We start from the raw sequence: 24958 nt of genomic DNA on the forward strand, positions 1-24958 counted from the left end.
ATGATATTACTCTGAAAAATGTCCTAGAAAAACTTCAAAAACTCATGCAAACAAGTAGCCAGGAGTAATGTCAATCTAAGACAGATTCAGTGACATATCTAGGGCATACCCCCCCCCCAGAGACACATTGCCAAAATCTGATGTGAAGCTCCAGAAATGGGCAGCAAAGATAAGCTTCCATCGTTCTTTGGACTTGGTTGCAAACCTTGCAAAGCCCCTTTTGGTGAACAAAATAGTATGAGAAACAGTTGCTAGATTTATCATTTTTGCTGCAGAGACCGGCACAGATATTTTGTTAATATAATTGCATCATGCTGAGGGTTTTTAGGAAATCCCTAATCTCCTGACAGAGCTAGAGATGGAACTCTGGGAATGGTATTTCTGTAAGATAAGGTCTCTCCTAACAGCTCTCAGTACCCTTAACAAGCTACAGTTCCCAGGATGCTTTGGATAAGGCCATGACTGTTAAAGTAGTACAGTACTGTAGGGCTTTAAATGTATGGTATGGAAGCGGTCTTAGTCTAATGAAATGTTAACTTCAGTAAGATTTTGCTGGCCAGAGAGGGACAAAAATATTGAGTGGATAAAGGATCTTAGTGCCATGGGTTTTTTCCCTTTAGCTTTCTTTCTAAATGAAGGAGAGTATGTGGATAGGCTGTTGAGTCTGAATTAGGTATGCATAATATGTATGGAAAAGAATGTGGTGTGGCTGGCTGTGGATATGACTTTGGTCAGCCCTCTGTGTGCATGGGGTCCCTGGAAGGTTAACTATGAAGGAATGCAGCCCTTGGGTTGAAAAACACATCTCCACCCTTGAACTATCATATGCCACAAATGGCAAATCATAGGCGCCATGTTGTCAGTTATCTGTTCCTCCTGTCCATGGGAGAAGTTAACCTGTGACATAATAGAGCCATTTGATTACCTATAAAGTTTTATATGGCCCAGGACCTCAATACCTTAAGGACTGCCTCTCCCCATCCAAACCAAGCCAGACCCTGCGATTGTCATCCAAGGCCCTTCTCCATGTTCTCCCTCCCCAAGGGGTTGACAACACGAGAATGAGCCTTTTCTGTGGTGGCTCCCTATCTATGGAATGCTCTCCCCAGAGAGTCTTGCCTGATGCCAGGTGAAAACATTCCTCTTTACCCAGGCCTTTGACCATTAAACAAGCTATGGCCTTTTAAATGTGGGGGGATCGTTATTATGATTCCCCCCCCCTGTGATTGTTTAATTGTCTTTTATTACTATGTGATAGAAATTAGGTTTTTATTGTTGTACACTGCTGTGGGACAAAGGGCAGTATATAAACTGAATAATAAAAATAAACTAATAATAATAATAATAATAATAATAATAATAATAATAATAATTTATTATTTATACCCCGCCCATCTGGCCGGGCTTCCCCAGCCACTCTGGGCGGCTTCCAAAAGAATATTAAAATACACCAAACATTAAAAGCTTCCCTAAACAGGGCTGCCTTCAGATGTCTTATAAAAGCCTGGTAGTTGTTGTTCTCTTTGACATCTGGTGGGAGGGTGTTCCACAGGGAAGGCGCCACTACTGAGAAGGCCCTCTGCCTGGTTCCCTGTAACGTGGCTTCTCGCAGTGAGGGAACCGCCAGAAGGCCCTCGGTGCTGGAACTCAGGGTCCGGGTAGAACGATGGGGGTGGAGACGCTCCTTCAGATATACTGGACCAAGGCCGTTTAGGGCTTTAAAGGTCAGCACCAACACTTTGAATTGTGCTCGGAAATGTACTGGGAGCCAATGTAGGTCTTTCAAGACCGGTGTTATGTGGTCTCTGCGGCCGCTCCCAGTCACCAGTCTAGCTGCCACGTTCGGGATTAGTTGTAGTTTCCGGGTCACCTTCAAAGGTAGCCCCACGTAGAGCGCATTGCAGTAATCCAAGCGGGAGAGAACCAGAGCATGCACCACTCTGGCGAGGCAGTCCGCAGGCAGATCAGTTAATCAGTTAACTGGACAAATAGTTGCCCTAGTATGATAGGTTGTCATTCAGAAGTGGTCTAAAAATTACCACAGAAATGTTAATTTAATTCATGCCTTTGGTTTTTGCTGGAAACAGTTCCTAAATACCTTGTGGTATATATTGGGATTTATCGGTAATTAATCTGTATGGACACGCAGAAATACCTACACAATGATGGAATTTCAAGCAAAACTATTGGCTTACACCATCTAAGACCCAATGTTTCAGCTGAGAAAAATAACAGATTGGAAAAAAGAGAGCCTTCATTTTGTTAGACAGGAAATGGTGCCATTTGGTGACTCCTTATGAGCATTGTCCCAGAGCTAAAGTAACCTCATGATCCAGACAAGTATAACAAGTGTAACCGTTTCAAGTGGATGCAGGATATCAAAGCAGTGTCAGTAGCATACGTGGAACAAAATGAATTTAAGCACAGAAAGACGTCATAAAAAGGATATAGCTATACCAGTCAATTATATACATTTTGCTGTAATGAGGTATGAATATCCGAAGACTAGCCTTGACCAGACAATGAACTGCTGAATATGTGGAATGGTGGGTTTGGGATCATGGTGGCTCCTGACCTTCACGTATTTAAACAAAATTTAGGTTGAGGGCCATAGCTCAGTGGTAGAGCATCTGCTTTGCATGCAGAAGTTCTCAGGTGACTCTTGCCTGTAAATGAGAATATACCATAGCTTCCTACGTGCCTAAAATTGGAACAGAGCTTATTCCTACACAACCCCATACTCCCATTCTAGGAGGTAAATTGTGTCTACTACAAAACCATTTTTAAGTACGTACTGTATTGTGATCTGTTTGAGAAGTTAGATACAGTTCTGCTGTAGATGTAATGCCTTCCACAGCATATTTGAGAAACTTGCTTGCTTTTGGACCACAAATTGTAACTTACAAGCATGCAATTTGTGAGCACTGCGACTGTACTAAGAAAAATAAGTACAGCATTAGGAATGGTCATGGCTGTCACCTTTACTACAGTATGAAGCAATAAGACTTAATGGTTTTCCAGCTCCCACAAGGCCATGTGAGTCATCTAGGTCTACTTTGCTAAGATTACATGTTTTTCTAAGACAATTTTGGTTGTTCCATCCTACTCTAACACACCTTAACAAGTAGAATTGTGGACTATAATTATTATTTTCTATGTTTATTTTTCAGGAATTTATTAAGGAGTGTGTGTTTGTGTAAAATGGTGAATACATCTATGCTCTAAATTTAAAATGGTTTATATAATCATCAACTTACCCTGGTAAGGGAACTATAGCTCTGTGGGGGAGGGATAGGCAGCTTAGAGTTTGTGCGAACTACAATTTCCAGGATTATCTGGGAGAAGCTGCAAAAGTTAAACTGCTGTAAAACTGATAATTTTACTAAAATGCCACTACTGGTTCTATTAGCTTGGTCCAGGCATTAGATTCTGGCCTTTTGGTGGTTCCCTGAACTAAATCCTGTGCTTCTGAATCCTGGAACTTGGATCTATTGTCATAACTTTTTCTGAAGCACAGTTTGAACTGGTGCATATTTACTGATTTGCACTTATATGATGGTAGTTATGTCAAGGCAGTTATGGTTCTATCGGTTTGTGTTTTTGCACGTAGTTGCTCTTGGAGTGGTGTGGACAAAGCTGATCCGCATGGAATTCTGAATGTAGCACCAGCATTTCCCTTTATCATAGGAAGCTGCCTTATACACAGTCACACCACATAGCTCAGTATTGTCTGCAATGGCTGGAAGTGACTCTCCAAAGTTTTAGACCCAAGTCTTTCACAGCCCTATCTGGGACCTTCTGCATGCGAAGGAGATGCTCTGTCAGTGAGCCATGTCCCTTCCTTTGCATAATGGCAGTCATTGCTGAAAATCAGCACAGATTGATTCAGAGAACCACAAAAGTTACATGGGAAGAAGTTTGAAAGAATCGGGAGTTTTAAACTGTTATACTTTTAAGAGAGGCTGCTTATAGCTCAACAAAAGGATGTCAAGAGTCTTGCAACTGCAGGGAGTTTGTAATGCAGACTCCACCTGCTGTAAATGTCTGGCCCATTAGGTTTGCAATCCTATACGCACTTACCTGGGAGTATGTCTCAATGGAATTCACTTCTGAGTAGACACATATGGGATTACGATCTAAGAAGCGTGGCAGGTTACATATTACTGGAAAAGAGGAAAAGCTTCATCAAAAAAGAGAATAAAAGAGAAATACAATATATTTCACCATAATGGAGAAGACTAAACAGGTGACTTGCACGGCTGCTCAGGTGATTCTTTATCTTTATCTTTCTTTATCTTATCAGACTTGACCCCAATAATCCTTCAAATAGAGAACTCTGTTAGGCTGAGGGCTGCCCTCTGTAATGCAGGATGCAAAGCCCTCTTAGGCCTAGGAGTTGGGTCACAGCCTGCTTTGAATCTGCCTGGATTCAAAATGCTTTTGTCATTTTCCTGTCAGCTGCCTCATCTCTCTGCAAGCCAAAAAAAGCCAAACTTTGGGATAGGGTAACAGACTCCTTTTTACACAGGTGAGGGCAGCTACCCTTGGCAGTAAATGACACTCTGAGCAACATCATTTTCTACTGAAGGATCGTGGGACATAGTTTTTTGTTTTCAGGTCACTTGGTCCCTCAGCAGGAAGTGATGTTCCACACAGTATTTACAGTTAAGGAGAGGCCTAGCCAGGAAAGGAGCCCTCAGCTGTCAACTAGTCCCTTCCCCAAGAGTCAGTTTTTTTGACTTGAAGAAGGTGGGGTGACTGGTAAGGAAGGAGGGAGTAAAATAAAATAAAATATCAGCTGGGCATGTCAGGTGTTCATATTTAATGTTTCAGGCAGGGCCGGATTTAGGTTTCATGAGGCCCTAAGCTACTGAAGGTAATGGGACCCTCTATATGTCTAGCTGTCCTTTGTCAACAACAAATTGTCACTGTTTTTTGGGTTGAATATATGCTATATGGTAATTTATGGACCTAATAGGTATCTAAAGCCATTTGCACAAGTTGCCATGTAACCAGTCCATGCAGAATGTTGAAATGAGCAAACCAGCGATATTTTAGGGAGCAGGCGGGGCCCATTATTTACATCATAGGAGCCTACACAACATAAAACACAGTTGCTGTATGTAGGTTTTATTTTATTTGTTTCTTATCTTATATTTTAGAAATGTACATCCTGATTTTTTTTCCTTTAATTTTTTTGGGGGCCCCCAAGAGTGTGGGACCCTAAGCTATAGCTTGTTTAGCTTATACGTAAATCTGGCACTGGTTTCAGAAATGCTCAAATGTCCAAAAAGCTTAATTTATTTTCAGGGCAGTTTGTGGAAGATGCTCATTATAGAGTGGTCTTGCTGCATTTCTGCAGTTGTGATTGCTGCCTGCTGAGTTCAGACTGAGCTATATTTAGATGAATGATGTGGGTGGTAAAAGTGACACCCAGCACTGTAGGAAACAAGTCTCCTCACGTGTATTCTCGGCAGCCTTCCAGGTAATCATTCTTACCCATAGCTACAAATACTATGGAAATTAGGTTTCCAAATATAAAAAAAAATTCAAAAATAAATCAAAAAGGTGCTCAGTGATGTTGCGGAGTGGGCATGGGTCAGGGATAAAGCACTGACGCTTATTTCACAGCAGGGATGATAACCATCTACTGGGATGCTATTTTCCAATTATCTGATGCCAAATAAATAAACTCTTCTCAGAAAGGAACCCAGGAGGTAAGCTAAGCAGAGGAAGATGTTTGTTCAATTTGCATGCATGGCTCAGGTTGAAACTGCCACTTTTGTTTGAGGGGAAAAACAACCCAAAAACCCAAACTTTATTATGGCCAACCAAATGCCACCAAATAATGAGCAAGCTTTGGAGTCCACTGGAACTCTTCATTGGGCTGGATGTGAAGTAAAGTGGGGTGCCGGTGTGAAAAAAGGTAGTTTGATATTGGAGCCATTGGGCTTTGCTTAAAAGCTTATTTTGATTGTGGCTATGGGGCTGTCATGAAGAGCAGCCGCACTACACCATCAAATGCACCACCCCATTTATTAATATTTGCCTCTGTTCTGTTGAGGGTCCTTTAGGCTTTGCTGTGTCCAGTTTACTTCTCTTGGCATCTGGAAATTGTTTTACTATGAGTTTTCTGTCTACCTGGGATTGAATGAGGGATGCTATCTGCCTCTGATGCCAGGAAATATGAGGCAATGTAGTATTCTGAGTTTATAAGCACTAATAAGTACTTTTAATGATTTTTATGCCCACGAACAATATTCAGGAAACAAAGAAATTAAAAGGCGGAGATGTCCAGATGACAAATTACAGGTCAGGTCAGTTTATGGGGAAGAGTCTGAATGTGACTCGGCTGACTAAGCCTACCTGCTAATTAGAAAAGCAAAGTGGTGTGTTTACTATCAGTTACATTGCTGTGACTGGAAGATGGTGGACTCGTATACTTTCTTTCTTCTATTATTTTCCCCCAAACGTTAGCGGTGAGAAGTCCTAGTCACATGGACTAAATGCTCTTGAATTCTTCATGTGTTTATCTGGATGGGAGAACATGGAGGACCAACTTCCCTACCGTTTTGGTTGGGGAAATCAGAAGACAAAGCTGGGCTCCATTGCATTATTTGAGACTATTGATGAGTTCCAGGAAGACTTCACACCAAGGCAAAGTGTTTTCAAGAGAATCCAGAGGCTCTGTTTCCGGCAGCGGGAGCAACTTCCTGGGGAGACCTTTATGAGTTTTGCCTCTGCACTGTGGGATTTGGCATCAGGCTGTGATTTTGGGCCTTTGCAGGATGAGCTGGTGCTTGACCAGCTGATTGAGAAAGCAGAAGACTGGCGAATTAGGGAGACCCTATTTTTGCAAATAGATTCTCTAACTCTGGCAAAGGCTGTGGAGCTGGGGTCACAAATGGAGGCGGCATTTAAAACAGCACCCAATAAGATAACAGCGGCAATAGAGCAATGGGAGCGTCAAATCATTGACAATAAGAATGGGGAAAAGAGGGGCTATAAGAATTATGGATCTTTATACCAAAGGAAAGAAAAAGTGATGCCTTCACATGGAACTAAATGCCACCTGGGCAGAAAGAAAACTCACAATTTCCAGCATTGCCACAGTGTGAAGCTATCTAAGGTTCCAGGCAAGATGGTATGTTCTGAAAAGCATCAATGATGCACTTGTGTGTTCTATTATCATGTTATACCACGGCGAAAAGCATGTAAAATAAATTTGATAAAACTCAAAGAATTTACAAAGCAAGAGATTACTAGCAGTTTTAACATTCTAGAGTTGTGTAACAGTTTGGCTAAGGATTTTTGCTCTTTCAGATTTGCTATCAACCCTTTTAAAAATGTTGTATTATAGATTCATTGTGTTTGCGATTTCACAGACTTTAATTGACCACTGATGGATGAGTTATTTTATTTTCAGAGCTTTGTTATCAACATTTTAGCTGAGGACTATATACAAAACAATCCTTCCTGTCTTACAGTATTCAGATAAATTGATCATATAATTTTAAGATCTGCAGGAAGAGGAACATCCAATAATTTATTTATTCATCATATACCGGTAATTTGTTTCCAGAATTTTGTGGTAAGGTAAATAGGCAAATCCACTCCCCTCTCAACATCTGCTTTTAAAAAAGCTAATCTTGTTGATCCTCAGTTCTACTAACATTTGAACTTGTTTTAGGATTTGTTTCCTTATGTATTTTGTTTATAAAAGATAACTTATAGGATGAGATAATGGTGGAAAGTGGGAAGTGTGCTTGGGTCCTGCTTGCTGGCTTCCTATGGGCATGTGTTTGGCCACTGCGAGAACAGGATGTTGGACTCGATGGGTCATGGGCCTGACACATGAGGGTCTTCTGTTCAGTGTGAGAAGATTATATAAACAGAAATGATGCTACCAGAATTGGGGAACCTGTGGTCCACCAAATGTTGCTGGACTCCCAAGTATCATAAGTTTCAGCTAGCATGACCATTGGTCAGGGATGATGGAAGGTGTAGTCTAACAATTTTTGGAGGCCCACAGGTTTCCTATCCTCTTCCTGATCAGTCACAGAACTTGTTTTGTCAGTTCTTGACATGGAGTTAGCAATAGTGCTTTATGTAGTTGTGTACCATGAAGATACTTGGTACATGCAGCTTCTCCTGTCGCTTCAGTGATTCTTCTACCTATGAAAGGCAACAGACCCCCTAGCATTTCTAGGCAAAAATATCAAAGAAAGTAATGAAAAGCCAAAAGATGTGAAATTTTACTTTAGCTCTTCAGAATGTATCTGATTAGAGGCACAACTTTTAAGAAAGAAAATTTCAGTTCTTGAGCTTTGCTTACTGTTGTATTGGAAATCAAACTGCACTACAAACTTGTCATCTTCCTGTTCAGTTCAATGTAGGTATGTAGGATTATAGCAGGCATAGGAAAACTCGGCCCTCCAGATGTTTTGGGACTACAACTCCCTCATCCCTAGCTAACAGGTCCAGTGGTCAGGAATGATTATAGGTTTAGACATTTCCATTAGAAGTTGCTTTTCAGTATGCTGCTTTGACAACAGTATTTCTTGTTGCACTGTGGCTATCCTATTTCTCATCTTTTTTCCTCCCTGCAAGAGCTGATTTTTTTAAAAAATTCTGTTCTTTCCTTTCCTTGAAAGTGTGAGTGCCGGATATGTGGCATGAATCTAGTTGATCGATATATGATGTACAGCAGTGTTTGGTTATTTTTGCCCCCTACCCACTAATTCCTGTCAAATAAAAACTGGGCTGTTGATTGTGTGACAGTCTTTGGAACCTCCTGCCCTATGAGATGATGCTGAAGTCTGGAATTTGTGGAGGCTGCATGACTGAATCACTTACACCTACTCCTTGCTTGCATTGAGAAAGTCAAGACTGCAAACAAGCCAGTAGCTGAGGAAGAAACTGCTTTTCTCGGTACATCATTCATGTGGAAGGATCACATCAAATGCAGGCGTGACCAGACAGGTTCTTCTTGTATATCGTCCTGCTCTGGGTGGCCTTGCTAAAAAGTCAAATGCTGCCCATCTCATGTGATCCTGTTAGTGTGTTTTTTCACTGACTGATATGAAGAGGGCACTGCTGTCATGGGTTGTGTGCCTGTGCTTTCTCTTGGGTGTTTGGGTATTTGTGGCCTCGGTGTTGCCAGAGGCTACCATTTCCCTTTCCACAGGGTCGTTCTTCAACAGTGACTACAGCAGATGGAGGCAAATAAACTCTTGGTGGCTGCTTAGGAACTGCTTTATGCCCCCCATCACTTCTGAGTTACGGAACATCCCAGTTTCCAAGGCAACTGCCAAGTTCTTCCTCCTTGAAACAAATCTTCAGAGTGGGAGTAGTGGAAAAGCCAAGAGAGCGGGAAAAGGAGATTGTAAAATCCTTAATCCTTATCACATCCAAATCCTGTGAGGGCCTCTGTAAGTGCTGCACAGAAGCAAAGTTTCAATAAAGCGTGGCTTCTTTTTCCACTTCAGCACTGAAGGGAAAATGCTGCGCCCAATGAAACTCTTCTTTCTTGGTGCTTATTAAAGGAACAGATGCCCTCTTGGGGCTGATACACATGTTTGCCACACTTTCACGGGTGTTTCCTCCAAAGGGGCATGTATACCAGTTTTTCCATAGTATGTGCTCACTTGCTGCCCCAGAGTTTTGGGAGACATTCATCTCTCTTCCTTCGTTGCATAGGTCCCATCTGTAACACTGGTGTAAACATGACAAAGACATTTCTTACTGTGTGCTGAGCGATGAATGTTCAGTAGTTCATCAGCTAGATTAAGTGATTTTTCACCACACCACTTATAAAGATAAAAAAAGAAATGTTTGCTGTGGCATAAGGAAATTCACAGAACCCTCCAAACCAAGTGATACCAGCTTACTATGTGGAATGTGGTTTGTTTTGTTCTTGTTCGTGTTTTTATTGTGTATTTTTATCTTGTATTTTTATGCTATGAATTGCCCTGAGACCTAAGGCTGAAGGGCTGTGTACAAATTTAATAAATAATGAAAGTGGGTTCTGCATCTCCTATGGGCCAAGGAGGTGCAGAGGCTACAGTGCAAGATGTTATCCTTAAAGAACCCTTGCATTCTAGGCATATATTCCACTGAGGTGAGGGTAGTGGGGAAGGAACATGGGCATAGCCAGGATTTTTGTTGGGGGGGGGCAGGACTTTGTTAGGGAGGTCAGGACTTTTGTTGGGGGGGGGCGGGTAGAACTGGTGTGTTCAGTCAGTTAAGTATTTCTATTATTTTACTTTAGGGGGCAGCTTCCCCCCCTTGGCTAGGCCCATGGGAAGGAAACAAAACTATGGTAGTGATGGACCATGATAGCCTGCCCACCACCATGTGCAGGCTGGATTATTGCAATGTGCTCTACTTAGGATTGCTCCTGAGGTTAGGAAGCTGTAGCTGTTGCAAAATGCTGTGGCTCGACTGCTCACTAAGGCAGAATATCACCAACATGCAACTCCACTGTTGAAAGAATTTTACTGGCTGCTAATCAGCTACCAGACTAAATTCAGAGTGCTGGTTTTTTTTTTTTTTAATGTATAATGCCTTATGCAACCTGGGATCACTTACATAGCCAATCACTCGCTGTTCTCTGTAGATGAGGTCCTCCTGCAGATATCATTTTATTGGGAGGTCCATTCCACACAATGAAGGAACTGGGCCTCTAGTGTTGTGGCAGCTACACTTTAGAATTCTCTCTCCTTAGACCGGCACAGTCTCTTATTGGAAGCAGGAAGCATAAAATCGCTTCAACTATTTTGCATTTTTGCACTGATGGCATGTTGACCCACATTGTGTTTATTCAAATGTTAATGCTTTTGTGCTCTCAGAGAGAATCACTCCTAACATTTGAGTACTAGAAATGTCACACCCCTAGGAGAAGTCCCAAGAGGCTATGTTTTTCTGTAGCATGAAATGATGGCTAGCAATAAGTAATGCACATTTTTATTAACTTGTCTGCTTGTAGGAATAGGAAAACATATGTTCATTCCATAATTCAAATTAAGTTCCCACATTTTAGGAACCATCAGACAAGTTAAAATATATTTCTTTTAATAGATACAAGATTATCTGTGTTCACTAGTTTAAAAGCATATCCAATATTAGTCACACACAAAGTAGACCCTTTGAAATCAGTGGAATTAAGTGAAGACTATTGATTTCACTTGGTCTACACTGAATATTGTTAAGATTGGATATCACCAAAAGAATTTGCACTGGGGATAAAATGCATATTTATAGTGTACACTGCCTAGAGAGTGTAAAAATATTAAGTGGTTTAGAAATGCTTTTACATACCAGGAAAGCTGCTAATGTAGTGGTTTGACTTCACCCCCAGAGGCGCACTCCATTGGTTTCTTGAGACAGACAGATGCCAACAACCCAGAAAGCACTTTATATATTAAAGTAAGAATTTTTTTATTCTTACTTTAATTTAGCTGTGCCATTGTGCATTTAAATCTGATACAATTTGAATAGTGCTACAGTGGGAGACAGGAGCTGCATTATGCCCTATCCTAAGCAGCAGAGACACCCCCCCCCCCCGCATTTTCATCTGCAGCTATGAGAGGTAGAAACTTGCTTTAACATTTAGAGTCTGGGCAAGATTATGTATTATTCTGGAAATATGAAAGACTAATCTTTCAATGTCCAAAGAGAGTGTATGGCCTGGGGAGAATTCCAATGGTCAGATAGAGGGCCAAATTTGGACCCCAGGCCTGAAGTTACCCAGGCGCATCATACAAGATTACCTCTTCATATCATCCAAATACAAATCAAAGTCTGTGGATTAGTAGTTCTCTCCATAATAACCATTTTGTTGTGGGGTTCCATCTTTGATAGATTCTTTTCTCTTTCTTTTCAGGCCCCAGAGCCAGTAGAAAATTGCACAAGTGAAGGAGAGTTTGAAGAAGACCGGAGTTCTTCGGTCCCAAGTACGTTAGAGTTGGAGATTCGTGGATCAGGCCAAGAAACTGATGAAGACTATTTTGAGACCCAGTCACATCAGAGTGAATCACTGTCAGACATCAAGACAGAGCCTTATGAAAGTGCATCAGACTCGGAGTCTTTTGCCAGTGATGTAACAAGAGAAACCAGCCTGAGTTCATTCTGCCTTTCTGCAGAACTAGAGGAACCATGGCAGAAGTATGCTGAAGGAAAAGTAGAAAAAGCTCCCTCCAAGGCTGAGTGTGCAAGACATCTGGGATGCATGCATAAGGAAGCAGGGGAACTGCCTTCACCTTTGCACATAGCAGCTGGCAAAGGTGAATTGGAAGTACAGGCAACAGTCTCAAAAACAGAAGAGATCAGTGGAAATGAGAAAGTGTTACCTTACAGTATTACCTGCACAGGGTTTAACATTAGTAAAGAGGTCCTTGCGTCACAGACAGAGGCCTCATTGGTAGTGGAGGCAAAATCTGTTGACAGAGAGCCACACCTGCATATCTGCTCAAAAAATCTAGCTGAAGGTGCTGTTGGCAAAGGCAATAAAAATACAGAACGATCAGTGTTTGCTTGTCACAGAGCAAACTCTGAAAACTCATTGACTTCCCTTGAGACTGAACATCCTCCTGCCCACTCAGAAGCTGTTTCAAGATGCAGTCTGCCGAATATTCACTTAGAAACAAACAGAACTTGTAAGAGAAACTGTGAATCATCCAAAGTTAGGTGTAAACAGGAGTATATACTGAACACCAAGTGCAATAGGAAGAATGGTATTGAGAGTCAGAAACCTGTAGATGCACACTTGTGTGACACAAAGCTGAAGGCCACGGGTTTACCATGTATAAAATCTACATTTCTGGTGCCACCCACGAAGCCAGGGATTGTAGAAATGAAATCATGGCACAGTTCACCAGGAAACATAAGTGCCCGAGAGGTCAGGGAACATGCTAATGACTGTATTTGCATGGCTGATAAATTAAGTTGGTCGTGCTCCAGATTACCCCTAGGAATGTCGGATTATGAAAAGGTAAGGGGCAATTTAGAAAGGTTTGGTGACTGCCCACAGAAGTCCTTCAAGATGGAAAAAGAGACAGGTATTGAAAAATCACTTCTTAATACTCATCTAGTCTCAAATAAGAACCAGTTGGCAACAAGATCCCACTGGAATACCAGTAAGAATTTGCATGATAAATCAAATATCTTTGGCCTTTCAACAAAAAGAGCAGATACACTAGAGAATGATTCTTTGACCCTATCCCAGCTACCATATCACTCAGAGGATCATTCCAGACTGGAAACTCCTTCAGCTTTGGAGTCTCTACCAGCAAATATAAATGCCAAAATAGTACTAAGAAAAGATCAGTTCAAATCTGAGGGTGAGATAGAAATTAACACGTTCCTTCAGAATCCTAGCTCTGAATCTGACAGCCGTGATGCTATAGCCCAAGACAATTATCTGGGTGGCTATAGCATGGCAGATAAGTATGGCAATACTTACGACATCCACGCTTCCACTGTTAGCACAGAGGTGAACATGGAGACAAAATGCCTTGAAACGCAAAACACTGAGGCCTTTCTAGGGGCAGCTGAGATAAGGAACAATTCAGAATTTGGATTAGGTTGGGGAATGTTTGATGGGATTCTGACATTAAGTGGAAAAAAGGTCATGGGGCAACAAGAGGAAACAGTGCTTCAAAACATGAGCAGGGCGTCTGATGCCTTAAAACGTCCTTCCATTCAGGAGAGAACAAATGTGCACCTCACAAGAATAGAAAAGAAGGATTTTTATTGTGGTGGTGGTGGTGAAGATGTCTCTGCTTTTGAACTAATACCAACACCACATCACATTTGCCAGGAAGAAAAATTGGAGAATCTTTCAGAGTTAAAACCTCTCTTGATTAAATCTCTTGATCAAAAAGGACTACTGTCAAATAAGATGGATAGTGAGACCTATGTGGATGAATTAACCACTGAGACATTGGAACATGAGAACTCAGCCTCTTCTCTCATCACCATGGTGGACACCACAAAACCACAGAAGACTCCAAATGCACAACCCTGTTGTGGAAATGAAATTCAGCCTGTACATGCTATATCAGGCAGTGAAGATGAGTTCCCTGTTAGCATCTCCACCCAAAAAGGTGAGGAGGAAGCAGAAGCAATGGGTCTTGATTTATCTTCAGTGCCTGCCCCTGAAATTAATACAAGAGCTAGTCTTGAGAACAATTCTCCTAGGACTAATTTAAATATGGAAAGTACTGTACAAAACTGGAAAGAAGAGGGGTATGCAAATGCTTTGTTCTTAGAACCACTTGCCACTAATACTGAGATACTGCTAATCAAGCCCTCCCGAGTGAAAGGTAGAGTCTTAGAATCGGTCCAAGCAGTAAACCTACAGTTTGAACCAGGAGGCTATACAGTGGCAGATGAATCTGTGACCAAAAATAGACAGCGAGACACTTGTGTTATCACTGCAGGAACACAGGAAATAAATAGCAATAGTAGCCTGTGCCAGAATGTCATTGCTGGTGATAAGACCCTAGGACATAATGTCCATAGTAAGCAAATTATTGAAAAGGAAGGCACCAAACATTGTGATACAGCACATGGAAAAACAGGCTTTTGTGAAGGTTCTCCAAGCACAGGACTGAACAGGAGCTTTTCTGCTGAGGAGCCAAAGTGCATTAGCAGAGACAGTCAATGGAATCCAAGCACAGATATCTGTGACACTAATGTGAGAATGGACAGCCAAGATAATACCACCACAGGCCTAGATAATATCAGCATGGAAAGCACAAACAGTGAGGAGTTAAATGAGAACCTATTTAACTTCCTGGGTAGTAACAGCAGTTTCTACAAGGCAGTTCAGAGAAACAATAAGGCTGGGGCCACAGAGAAATCTTCCAAGCAGTCTAAATTTTTAGCCTTTTCAAAAATGGCATCCTTCAGGAAATCTAAACTAATTGCTGAAAATCAAGATAGTGTCAAGGCCAAGACAGAAACATTGGATGGAGATAAAGGGGATGAGATAGAAGATGACTTGAAGTATATTCAAAGCAGTTCACCCAGCTCTGCTTTCCAAAGCAAGGAACGTTGCCTTGCAGAATATTTGGACGATGATGACTTATTTTATGAGAAACCTGCTGGACTCTTCAACAGAATGAGCCTGAGAAAGGCTTCTGGCTCTGGCCGGATACTTTTGGAAGGTATGGGCACAAGTTCTTCTCCCATAATGACAAGAAGAAAGCACTCTGAAGGGAAAGTTTTAGGTTCTGTTGAGAATAATGACAATGAGTCTGTGGAGTATCCTGAACTCAAGAAATCCTCATCTGAGAATGACTTTAAAAGAAACAAAAACTCGGAGAGTAAAAGATTCAGGAGTCGGCTGGCCTTGGCCCACAGATCCTTCTCAAGTTTTTTTGAATCTAAGTCTCTGGAGAAGGAAAATGCTGAACAGAGTCCAAAGTTTTCAGTGAAAAATGAAAAGGAAAAAGCCAAGTTGCACCAAACAACTTGGAAAGCATTTCTGAAAAGTAAGGAGACAGATGGCCAAAAGCGGTTTGCCTTAAATAGTCCTCTTCCAACACAGCAGAGTTCTTGTTCTAGCAGGATCCCTGGCAGCTTTCCTAGAAGACCATCCAAGGAAAATCAGGAAGATTGCAATGGACAAGAGTTTATGCAATCAAGTGTGTCTAATGGCTCATCTGTAGATGGTGGACATTCTGATTCCTCTGGGACTGGTGATTTTCTATCTATGGATACCAAGAGGAGGAATCATGAACTGAATATAAAATGTCTGCATAGCCTAGATTGCAATGGGAAAGAGGAAACAATGAGCAGTGATGGAGATACATCTTTTGAAGAATTCTGGTTGAAATCTCCAATTAGTCCGATTGACCTGCAGTCATCGTTTTCTCACTTCACCCCCTCTTGCCCCCAGTTGTCAATGTATGAACGTAAAGATATGCCATGTAGACCCATGAGTCCCAAGCCACAGAGTCCTCGAACTGGTTCTCAACGCAAGGGTTTCCATTACCCTGGAAGATTAAGTTCCACTTCAATGATATCTCTTGGAAACATTTCAGTGATTGATGGCAACTTGGAAGCACCTGAGAGGCCAAAGACATTGAAGCCTAGACCTAATTTCTTGCAATCTATGCATTCGTTGGATAATGACTATCTGAGAGAGGACAGTGGGATAAGCAGCCAGTCACAAATCAGCTTGGACACGACTTCTTCAGTGAGTGATATCATCAGAGACGAGGTGAGTTGCTTTGTGGTGGTGATGATGTGATTTAGTTTTGAGAGTTTGGAGTGTGGCATCATTGTTGTTTATTTTTATTTTTTTCTAAAAATCATTTCCATTCCAAACAAAGCCCATTTCCATACGTTAAGCAGTGAAATGGAATATAGAATGCCACACTGAGTGAATCTAGGAGTGCATACGCAGGGACATATGGCATCAGAACTAATTATCTGTATACCTTTCTCAGAATGCAAGCAGGACCAGGCCTTCCTGCATACTAGTCTAAACCAGAGAAGTTAAGCAGCTAATCAGTTGAGTCCACATGTATGTAGTCATCATGAGACTGGTTTTAAATCAGATTCCCCAAACATTATGTCAGAAGAGGTGCCCATGTAAACCACAGACAAGGGGAAAGACTTCATTTTAAATATATCTTGTTTGATTTGAAATTTTGGTGGCTGACATCACCATTGTCTTTCAGTGGGCAGTGAAAGGTTTCCCTGCCGGCAACATAGCCTGACCTGGTGGTATAAGGTACATACCTATCTGTCCATGTAACCCAGAACCCTTTACTTTGATTGACAGCAGCACTCCAATGTCTCAGATGATAACTTTAAAGTTATCTGTTACCTGATCATTTTTAACTTAACATACCAAGGATTGAACCTGGGACCTTTTGACATGCAAAGTTTGTCATCCGAGCTATGGTCCTTTCTTCAAGGTTCATTTTCTTGCAAAGATATAGACTGCATGCGCATCATACATTTAAAGTACCCCTCCCAAAGAATCCTGGAAACTGTCAAGGTTGCTGGTAATTGTAGCTTTGTGAGGGATGGACTACAGTTCCCAGGATTAAAGTGTATGCTTTAAATGTACTTGAAATGTATGGTGTCTACTCGGCTTCAGTCTCATGGGTCTGCCAATGTTTGTGCCACATTGTTAGTGCAGTAGCAGTTGTAGTGCAGTGCGGTGCAGTCCCATAGCTTAGCCTTAGGATAAAGAAGCACTAAAAGGAAAGTGATGAGCCAGCCAACTTTACTAAAATAAAACAAATAACCAAACCCACAAATTATATTTAAAACAACCATTTATTTATTTTTTGCTTCAAGGAATGATTGCTGCAGAGACTCACTGTGCTGGGATCATGATGGCAATTTTTATATTTCTATTATTATTATTATTATTATTATTATTATTATTATTATTATATCATCCATCATCTGAAGATGACAGGCTTGTTCACAACATAAAAATACAAAATGAGAACACAAAATGAGTAATTAAACAAAAACAAAAAACCCGGTAATCCCCCCCTCCCACAGACACATTTAAAAGGCCATATACTGTGAATCAGCCAAAAGCCTGGTTGAAGAGAAACATTTTCATCTGACGCCTAAATATATGTAATGAATGCTCCAGGTGAACCTGCCTGGGAGATCATAGTAGAGTGTTTTTGCGTAGTGCCAACTTAACATAGGTTCATGTGGAAAAATCACAAGGAGTAGAAAAATACATCTGGCTTGCACATATGAACACAGTCTTTGTCTCAGAGAATGGTGTGATCAGAGGGAGATGCTTCAGCATTCCTGGAAGAGGCAGGATTCTAAAAAAAAAAAAAGATTGACAGAAATTGAATTGCACCAGTCAAGTGTATGGAAGCAAAAATCTGAAAGCTCCTGGAGTAAGGAAGTGTATTCATTTCACTGTGCCCTCTGGGGGCAATTTTTTGTACTGCAAGATATTCATGCTTGGATTTACAGCTAGAACTGTGCCTGGGTGGTCATGTGTCCTCCTGTAAATAGGGCAGTTCTTTATTTGAAGAAACCTTAAGATGAAAGAGCAGGGGCCTTGAAGCACCCAGACAGCAAACTGAGCAGTTATCTTGTCACATTTTGTTGCAGTCTTCCCCATTACGATGAGATGTGTTGTTGTTTTTATTCCTATTTAAATTATAGGAATTATTTCAAGATGTGTTGTCCTCTTTTTTGGTGATGCATTCCCTCTGATTTGCAGATGTGTAACTGGCACTTTTATATGGCACTGACCAACCCTAGCCCTGCACCAAGTGGTGGCTTCATGCACCTTCTGACAATACCCTGGAACTAGCAGTGCTAGTGGGACTTGCCAGGATCTTTGGTCCCTGACAGCTACTTAAGGGTGCTGACAACATGACTGTGATTCTTCCCTCAGTGTGCATGAGAACATGATTATTGACACTACGTGTTTATGCAGACCAGTGCACAATTGAGTTTCATTTAGCTCGAGTTGTCCACACTTAAAACATCTGGGTATCATTAGAAGTTTCAGTAGGTTGTGTTTATAAGGCACAGATGTTATTACTTTGAAGAGGGGCAAATGTAACATGACATTCCGGATTCAACATGATTGCTTTATAGTCAGCTGCCCAGCATAGTCAAAAGACAAAGAAACAACATTTTTGTTTTGTTTTGACCTGTTACTTATAAAACAGGAGAATATCCAACAAAGTCAAATCCCACCAGAAAAGAGACCAGGTGAGAAATGGGGTCTCCATTGCAGAAAGAGGTCTACCCAGATGCCACTATCTCCACCCTCACTCTCAAACATAGAGAGCAAGGCCTGGATACTTCCCTTCCATATTCAGGAGGGGAAAGCCAAAGAACATGCCCAGAGGAAGAGACACAGACCCCTATACAAGCGTTTCAGCTTTGATGACACATGGATGGAAAGGAATCGGAAGAGGAAGCTTGTTAAAGAGGCACAGTCAGACAGAGAGATTGAATCAAGTAACCTCCCAGAGGATCATTTAAAAGTAAGGAACCAAAAATAATATTGTTTCGTCTCTCTGGCTGCATCTCTCTACTGTTGTCTTCTCTCTTCAGGCTGTTCCTCTAATCAATTCTGCTGCTTTCTTTACTTCTAACAGCATGTGGCAGTCACTTGTGCATTGAGACTCCTCAACACAATGGCTTATCTTTCATTTCTTATATCATGATTTGTTCACTAGTGATGGGGAGAGTAGGTTGAAGAGTTTACAGTTCTTAAAAAAAAATCAAAACTATTGATGAAAGCTATCAGATACAGCTTTATTCCCCTTGGGTTAATACAGGGTGCCATTGTTTTCCTTTCAGATCCATCATACTGAGTCTTAGGGTGCTTCCAGGCAGGAATTTATTATGGAATTCGTGCTACTTGTTCATGCAAAATCTTGGCATTGTTTACATGGCACTGTCATTATCGAGAAGCTCTTTTTTCTTTGTTTAATCACAGCATAGATGCATTCGGTCAAGCTCCACCCACTGGAAAGCCCACATCAGTGAGCGATCTGTTTATCAGTTAATCCTTCACCTTGGAAGCACCCATATTGTGCAGCTGATACATACAAAGTTCCTTATGCTCTTTATAATAACATTTCTTTGCTTCAGAATCTTTGCTTTGCTCTTCCTCTCCCTTTTTCTGTCTAACCATACCGGGTCTGAAAACAACATTGACAATACAATACAGTGGTACCTCAGGTTACATACGCTTGTACCTCAGGTTACATACACTTCAGGTTACAGACTCTGCTAACCCAGAAATAGTGCTTCAGGTTAAGAACTTTGCTTCAGGATGAGAACAGAAATCGTGCTCTGGCGCTGCGGCAGCAGCAGGAGGCCTCATTAGCTAAAGTGGTGCTTCAGGTTAAGAACAGTTTCAGGTTAAGAATGGACCTCCGGAATGAATTAAGTACTTAACCCGAGGTACCACTGTATGTATTTTTTAAAAATAGGTAAATGCTTTTTCGGAGTCCCAGCTAAGTGTGTCCTTAGTTACCCATTACTACCTTTCTCTTTAGGTTAAAATGAGATCATTCATTACTTCACCTGTGGCCTTTGAAGCCCTTCCTCTCAAGTTGCACCTCTATTCCCAGAGCACACCTACAGGATTAGACTGCGTGGGCTTGAGGCGGCGCATCTCATTTCCCGGTATGAGTACTGTTTAAATTGACATCTGATTTCTGACCAGCACATTATATTTACATTATATTGGTTCATTTTGAAATGGTTTGCCTATGCCATCTCCACCCTGTACTATTTTGTTTGTACTAGATATGGGTGTTACACCAGAGGTGGGGAGCCCGTGACCCTCCTGTTGGTGCTGGAGTACAGTTCCCATAATCCCTGGCTATTGGCCATTAGAGAGTCCAACATTAGAGAGTCTGGAGGGCCACAGATTCCCCATGTCGTGTCAAGCTTTCATATGTAATTCTCAGCTTCTTTGAAGTATTACTGTTGGCATTTCACTGCTTCACTTGAGGAAGTGAAGTGACTTCCTTAGTCACTTTGGGGTGCTTCCCTTCTATATAAGAGATATGTGATGAAATATTTTAGTGGAGATGGGTTATGTGTTCAACTTGCATCTCTTTGACAAGAGTTGTCAGAGAAGCTATAAGCCTAATTTTGAAGCTTTGTTACAAAATGAAAGAGAGCCCTAGGTGGCCCTAGATGAGAATTTTGCTAAAGTGATGACTTATACTGAATTCTCTAAGTACATTTTCAAGGTTTCTGGGTTCTGCCCCTTCTAGAGGGCTTCACATTTGAGAGAGGTGACATTACAAAGTATCTCCTCCTGCTGTGGTGGTTTTTCCTGGGTATGGAAGGAAAGCAATTTGTTACCAACTCTTTATTCTGTAAAGAAAATCCACACATGTATGGCACAACTAGACAGATACCAGGGTACACCATAAATTAGTTGGGGGAGAAAGACATCTTATTCCTAGGCTTGAGAAGAACACTTAGGGAAGTCTGTCAGAAAATTAGTTTCTCTGGAGATGCCTCACCTGAATATCCCAAACTGTTAGAATTTCTTTGTTAAATCAAAGGTATTAAGGTATTGCCTTGGTATGCCCTGCCCTGCTAGTCTTTTTCACAGAAGTCTTATGGGGAGACACAATACATTAGTTAGGGTCGCACCAAGTGCTCCCTCTCAAAATTGTTGCACAGTGAAAATGCAGCTTTCAAGGGGCACACACAACCCCTTGAAAACCTTCTAAAATCTACTTTCCATACTTCTTTTTTAAAATTAAAATTGGTGTACAAAAAGTGTGACTAGGATTAATTCAGCAAACATATATAAATATATTTTAGAACCAGCAAATAACCATAACAAAGCACAAGACAAAGTGAAAAATGAAGAACAGCATAGAGTACAATCCCAATATCATATAAGAATGGCATTCCAAAATCGTGGTGCCACCAGAGAAAAGGCCCTTTCCTTTGTGTCAACATAATGTTTCTCTCTACTAAAGAGATTTTGAGCAGGCTGGTATGGGGAAATGATTGCTTGGGTATCTGTGTCCTAAAGGTAACACAAATCTGTGTTTAAAGGTAAACACCAGCATTGTAAATTGATTTCAAAGGGGAATTGCAGCCAATGTTGATCTTCCAAAATAAGGTACCCATCAGAATTCTAGCAGCTGAGTTCTGCTCTAACTGAACCTTCCAGTTTCTCTTTTAAGGGCAGCTCCAGGTACCCATGTGTAACACATTACAGTACTCTAGCCAGGATATTACCAGGACAGGAATCATCATGAGTAGATTGTTCTGACTGCACAGTATAGCACAGTGACTCAAAACTCTTGTTTCTCCTCTGCTCTGCTGTCCTAGTGCTGGGGTGGCGGTACTGACAGCAGAGAGAATAGGATTTTGCCTTCCCTGTGTGATCCCAGACAATAAGGATTGTGTAAGGAATACAATGATATTACAGAGCCACTAAGCCAATCTTATTTGGATAGGTGGCCATCTTATTGCGGGTAAATAAAGTGAAGGTTTTCTCTAGGTTCAAATTGGTGTGGGAAGTTAATGTTCTCATTGCTGAGGCAACCAAGTTGCACATGAGCTTGGTTGCCTTGGCAATGGGAGAATATTCCCTCTCCTCAGCAAACATCTTTATGCCATTTGGACCCTTCCAAATACACCAACATTTTGAAATGTCCTGCTTTCAGCTCTGTTCTATTTATGCAATTACTATTATCCTTAGATATACACTTCCATTGTCAAAAGACCTCAAATGCCATGCAGCATAAATAATAGCAAGTAAAAGAACAGAATCTGTGTTTTGATGATCCCCATTGGAAACTAGAATGCAGTGAAATGTATTAAGCATCTTTTTCAACAGACAAAAATATAATGAACTATAATGAATGAAAGCCAGTGTGGTGTAGTGGTTAGTGCATCAGACTAGGAGCTGGACGACCAGTGTTCAAATCCCCACTAAGACATGCTCACTGGGTGACCTTGGGCCAGTCATGGCTGTTCAGCCCAACCTACTTCACAGGGTTGTTGTGGGGATTAAGTGAGGAGAAGGAGAACCATGTACACCGCCTTGAGCTCCTTAGAGAAAAGATAGGGTATAGATGCAATCAATCAATCAATACTGGAAGAACAAGAGGCCAGAAATCCACTTCTTAATTCCTCCAGCTCAAGAGTGTTTTCTTATCTCACTCTCAGTGACCTACTATTTCAACTTTACCATACAAAATGACTTCAGTTGGTAGTGAAAATTCTCAGTCTTTCATTATCTGTGATACTGTTGATGATCTACCAAAGGTAGATCACTTATTCCTCAAAAAACCAGGAGGCTTTCTAAGTTCCTTAAAAGTTTCTTAGGAACACATGGGAAACTAGTGGGATTGCTGAGTTAGCTGTAGCCCTATTTCTGCCTTCTCTCCAGCTCTACCACAGAACTGATTACAGTTGTTTCAACTCTGTTAACCTTTCGTCTGAAGTTGTTTAAAAGAGAAAGAATTGAACTATTTTAATAGAGTTGAAATATATATGGAGATTGGCCAATAGGTGGTGCCCCAGGTTTTAGAACGCTCTAGATGTTATCCTGGAAAGGGATGCTATTAAATGTAGTGGTAACTTTTGGATTACACAGAATATTTTGAAACTGAATATTGTGACCTTAGCTGGAACCTTTGGAATTATTCACAAGCTTCAGGACACTGGAACAAAGCACAGCAACCTAGCCCAACATGCCCAAGAATGGCACGTAATGGAAACTGAACAGCATAAAACGACAGGCGTTATGAACTTTTTAAAGTATTCTCTCACTGTACTACTCAAGCAGGAGAAGTGCTCATGTTGCCCTTAAAAAAGGAGAAGTAGAGAACAAGAAATTCTGTTTTCTCATCTCACAACAACGTCCTGCAGTTTTTCAATTTTTAAAAGATATTGTTCTTTGAGGAGCTGTTTCTCTCTCCTCCCCCTCTCTAGTGCTCAATTATACGCATATAGGGCTAGAGGAAGGCTGAACATTTAGCTGAGAGGCAGAGGGCTTGGTGGATGAAGTCTTTGAGGACATTATAGCTGTGTCCCACTCCCACGATGATAGTTCCTCTACATCGCTCTGAGAAAGAGGGAAACAATCCCTTAGAAGGGACCCATTTTTGGACGATGAGCAGCTGTCCTCTTGTGAGGGTACATCTCTGGAGGGTGGGGGGATCCTGGTAGTGTATGATTTGATCATTAGGATAGTTGGGTGTGTCATAAGTGTACAGATCACAGGGTGAATTACCTGCCTCTTGCAAGGGTTGTAGATGTCACCTGCTGTCTAGGTAACCTGGGAGATAGGAAAATGTCAGTAGTCACTTGTGGTGCGTGCTGGCACCAATAACATGGGGGAAAGTAGTCATGAGGTCCTAGAAGCAAAATTTAGGTAGCTATGTAGGATGCTGAAAGCCAGGACCTGCAAGGTAGCTTTCTCTGAAATGCTGCTGGTCCACATGCAGGGGCAGCTAGATGGGGCAGCTTTGTAGTCTCAGTGCATGGATGAGATGATGATGTAGGGAGAGGGTTTAGATATGTTAGGCACTGTGGAACATTCAGGGACAAGCTAGGCCTGCACAAAAGGGTCAGGCTCCACTTGAACCTGGATGGAATCAGGCTGTTGGCACTTAAAATGAAAAAGGTGGCTGAGCAACTTTTGAGGGGCAGGGGGAGCAGATAGGTGCTGAGGAGGATTCGGTTCAGAACAAATCTCTCTGGGATAAATATGATAAAATTGGTGAAAATTTAAATAGGGGAGGCATAGATCTAGGCATTGTGAGTGCAGGGGCACGGGATAACAATTCGGAGAGGCCAAAGCACCACAGGTCAAAACACAAATGTGAAAGACACTTGAAGAGAGAGACTGTATTACAAATGTTTATATGCTAATGTGCCAAGTTGAGTGAACTGGAGTTCTTGGTCTTAGAGGGCGGCATTGATTTAAGGGACATAATGAAAACCTGATTGGATGGAGAGAACTAGTGGGGTGCAGTTATATCTGGGGGGAAACTGTATAGAAGGAACATTGAGTGACATACTGGTGGTGGTGTTGCTCTGTACATCAAAGTTGAACTGTTTGATGAACTCTTAGGTGTCAAAAGGAGCTAGCAAGGTTATAAAAGATGCCAGAGGAAGTATTTTTGAAATTCTAACATGCTGTCTCATACTATAAGTTGAAGGGAGATCAACTGAAGGGTATTGTATAAATAACAGCTGTACACACTCTTATGTTCCAAACATGCCCATATAATTTATCTATTGTATTTATTTCAAATAATTTATATCTTGTTCTAACCAAAAACACTCAGAGCAGCTAGCAATAAATATACCATCTCATCAAAAACAACACACTAAATCAACACTAAAGCCCCAAGCATAAAAACAACAATCGCAGAACATACAAAAATACACAAAAATAACGGCACTACATTCATTTCAAGAAAATGGTTTCAAAACAGTA

General features: G+C 41.3%; 1 protein-coding gene across 1 annotated transcript in view; it reads left to right on the forward strand.

Moving 5' to 3' along the window:
* Positions 1-24958, forward strand: part of ARHGEF4 (Rho guanine nucleotide exchange factor 4) — a 160132-nt gene that overhangs the window by 42520 nt on the left and 92654 nt on the right. The window contains exons 3-5 of the mRNA XM_053389587.1: positions 11885-16228; positions 18681-19001; positions 20025-20154. Of these exons, the coding sequence (XP_053245562.1) occupies positions 11885-16228; positions 18681-19001; positions 20025-20154 (4795 nt within the window). The remainder of the gene's footprint in view (positions 1-11884; positions 16229-18680; positions 19002-20024; positions 20155-24958) is intronic.

Source organism: Podarcis raffonei, chromosome 5 (genome assembly GCF_027172205.1).
Source record: "Podarcis raffonei isolate rPodRaf1 chromosome 5, rPodRaf1.pri, whole genome shotgun sequence".
Taxonomy (NCBI): Eukaryota; Metazoa; Chordata; class Lepidosauria; order Squamata; family Lacertidae; genus Podarcis; species Podarcis raffonei.